A 3,382-nucleotide genomic window follows, 5' to 3' on the forward strand; every position below is an offset into this window, starting at 1 on the left:
CAAGCACGGATGCAGCTTCACTTCCTTAATCAGCAGATAATTCTGATCGTGATCGGACATGTGACGAGGTGGGGCCCAAGTCAATCTCTTCTGTATAAAGGAATCCTTGCTAATGTTGTATTGTCCTGATACCCTGATTTTTTTCCCACTTTCCGCAGCGTCCAACGCCTCCTCGATCTTCTCAAAATCCGCCATCCCTTCACACTGCATTTTTCCGACTGTCATTCGCGAATCGCGATCGCAAAAAAACTTAACGAATTTGTTTTCGGATTTCCGAAGACGTTGATGATGATTGGCAACAATGGATTCATTGATAATTTCATTTATTGTGTTCAATTTTCATTGTGTTATCATTTCAAGATCTGCGAATTCAATTCTCTCACATCTTCGGCTTGTTTATGGTCGCGTTCAGGATCGTGTGTTGCAACTTGAGATAGTCGCTGTCCGAGAGCTCGGATCTCTTCACCTCATCGGCGACGCTCCTGAAGAAGAAGTCAATGTGTTGTTCGCGCATCGCAGGAGTCGCGGTGATTCCCTGCGGATTTGATGGGAAGCGGGATGGATTCATCTGGAAGTTCCTGCGAAAAGTCCGAACTGAATCTGGCAATATAATCATTTCCGGAGATGCTGATCCTTGGTAGTTGTTGCTTCTCATATTCCACCTATTCCGCGGAGGTCGTGAAGATCCCAAAGCAGACCAAAGCACACTAGTGCTTCGAACGATGCTCCTCGGGGGCACATTTTGCAAGGAATCCCGCCATTGCATGCTGTTACCCAAGCTGTTGTCGCTTCCGCAGACATTGCTCACAAGCCAACTTGGTCGTACAACTGAAGTTTGCTGCTGATTTAGAGCGCTGCCGCCTCCAAAAATCCCGTTCGGAAGCAAAACTGGCGTGGATTGTGGACGTTCTTCTGGGCCTTGATTGTTGTTCGCAGGCAAATCTTCCTGTAGATTTTGCGTATTGTTAGCAGGCAAAGTTTGCACAGCTTCTGGACCTTGTTTCGGATCTTGAGTGCTGTTCATAGTCAAATCTGACGTGAATTTTGAGCCTTCCTCCGGGATTTCTGTCTTGTCTTTTGCTGTCAACTTGACTGAAGATTCAGGGTCTTGTTCTGGACTTTGTGTTTTGTTCACAGACAAATCCGGCAGAGATTTTGCATCTACTTCTGGAGCTTCTAGGTTGTTGTCCACAGACAAATTTGCTGCAAATTGCAAACCTGCCTCCGGACATGGCAAATCAGGCGCAGCTTCCGTGCTTTTCACGCTCTCGTTGGCCTCAGAGACACTTGGGTTGATCTGGATCGATTGACTTGAATTCGGCGCCGGAGATTCTGCCTCTTGAGACTCTTGAGGCGAAGAAGTCTTCATAATCTTCTTTGGCGGACCATTTTCCCCATCCTCAGCGGGGCGCTTCTGCACTGGCACAATTTGAGAAGTGTTGGAATCGCCGGGAACGATGAATCTTTTGCGGATAGCTCTCTTCTTATTTGCATCAATAGTATTCTTGAGAAATTCCATTTCTCGGTAGTAATGAAACTTGCTCGCTGGTTGCGAATGCCTCACTTTGTCCGGAATGCCCAAGAACACGTAAACATCACAGAACTTTTTGTAAAGCGATGCGAAACGTCTTTTCGCGTTTATGATTTTCTCCACTAAAAGATCATCATTATTCAGGCATTAAACAATGAAATACACAAATAATAAAGCAATGGTTAAATTAATAGACTTACCATTGTTATTACTGTTCAATTTCTTCTCGATTTCTGCCCAAATTTCAGTAGTGTGCCTCGAATCATTGAACTTTTCGTACTTCGGATCGTACAAGCACGGATGCAGCTTCACTTCCTTAATCAGCAGGTAATTCTGGTCAAAATTGGACATAGGGCAGTTTGGAGCCCAGGTCAATCTCTTCTGCAGATATTCCTTTTGCGCGTTCGCCCAACTCTCTTGAGTTTCCATGGCCTTTTCCCCACTTTTCACAGCATTAAAAGGCTCCACGATCTTCTCTTTCTCCATCACGTTTTCACCTCCGAAAATCGTCAATTGTCCCGTAATTGACGTTTCGATTGTCGATCGATACAAAGATTTGTAAAATTAACGTTCGGAGTGAGCCGCACAGAAAAACCTCGCTTAAATTGAGTTTTAATATGAACTTTATTCGCTCTTCACATTACTTTTTGCATCAATTCATTCTCCTCATATTCTGGTTTGTAGTTTGTCGAAGGAAAGTTGCAATTTGTGATTGGGATCATATCGATATTACATTGTGTGTTTATTATACTGAAATTCATATGCATCATTATATTGATCTCTGCTGCTATTCCATTGATCACGATTTTTCTTGTGGCTTTATTGAGTTCACCCACCTGAGAGCGAGCGACTGGCGGACTTGCACACAATGCACTTCAATCTCAATCTCATTTCGCCTCTCGGAGTGAAAATGTGCGACATTTTCCCATGGATTTGATTTTCAACAAGCACGCCTGTCTCCGTGGCCACTTTAATAAGAAGACATAATGTCTGAGGGCAAATTATGCTGAGTGGCCTTTCAGAAGCAATTTGTCGATTGCTGGCTTTTCTTCTCTCTGCGATGCGAAATTGGCTGCGCCGCGACTGGACTTTATTGGTTGTTATTTCGCATGCAAGGACGCCCGAGCGATGTTTGAGGTGAGACGCTGTCTCAAGTTTGAGACTTTGAGACACCTCCTCCTCCGCGTGGCGCTCGCTTAATTGCAAATGTCGAGGCGTGAGACAAGCTAACGAGGAGGGGAGTTGCACCGATGCGAGAGCAGCTATCAAAGTGCAGAAGCTGACTCGTGTCCAAGTCTTTTGATTGAAGTCTCGCTTTCTGTGCGCCAATTGTGCGTCTCATTGTCTCACTGCTGAGATGAGATCACCTAGGTTCACCTCATAATTGCCACATTTCAGCGTGCATCGACAGACTGAGAGATGACTAGAAAAATGGCGGATTTCTCTCTGTTCGAGATGGCCTAGTTTGTGCCATCCGAGCAGGTAAAGAGTTTTAACTTGGTTTTAAAGATTACTGCACTTAGACTGTCGAGCCAAATGCTGTTATATTTCTTTTTAACATAAGATCAATCTCTAGAAAATTACTGGTTTCAGCTTTAACCTTATGATATTTTGATGAAATTCCAAGACTAGTTCTTCAGCTATTTGAATCTAAATTCTGACTATATTTGCACTTCCTGGCGACGGTTTAATGAACTCGAAATGTTAGGAAGTAGCGAAGAATGATCAACTATTAAGCCTGATATTTGGCTGATTCATACATTATTGTCGCGTCCGCTGAACAGTTTTTACGATTTTGCAGAAAGCCAGGTCAGAAGAAATGCTTCAACAGTATCTTAACGCCTTTGCCAT

General features: G+C 43.9%; 1 protein-coding gene across 1 annotated transcript; it reads right to left on the reverse strand.

Moving 5' to 3' along the window:
• Positions 1–226: 226 nt before the first annotated feature.
• On the reverse strand, positions 227–2,023 carry LOC132259723 (uncharacterized). Its single transcript, XM_059757471.1, has 2 exons — positions 1,732–2,023; positions 227–1,653 (listed from the first exon to the last, which is right to left on the reverse strand). Exons 1-2 carry the CDS (start codon positions 2,015–2,017, stop codon positions 380–382), a joined length of 1,560 nt encoding a protein of 519 aa, XP_059613454.1. The 5' UTR covers positions 2,018–2,023; the 3' UTR covers positions 227–379.
• Positions 2,024–3,382: the final 1,359 nt, after the last annotated feature.

Source organism: Phlebotomus argentipes, unplaced genomic scaffold, assembly GCF_947086385.1.
Source record: "Phlebotomus argentipes unplaced genomic scaffold, Phlebotomus argentipes genome assembly scaffold_18, whole genome shotgun sequence".
NCBI lineage: Eukaryota > Metazoa > Arthropoda > Insecta > Diptera > Psychodidae > Phlebotomus > Phlebotomus argentipes.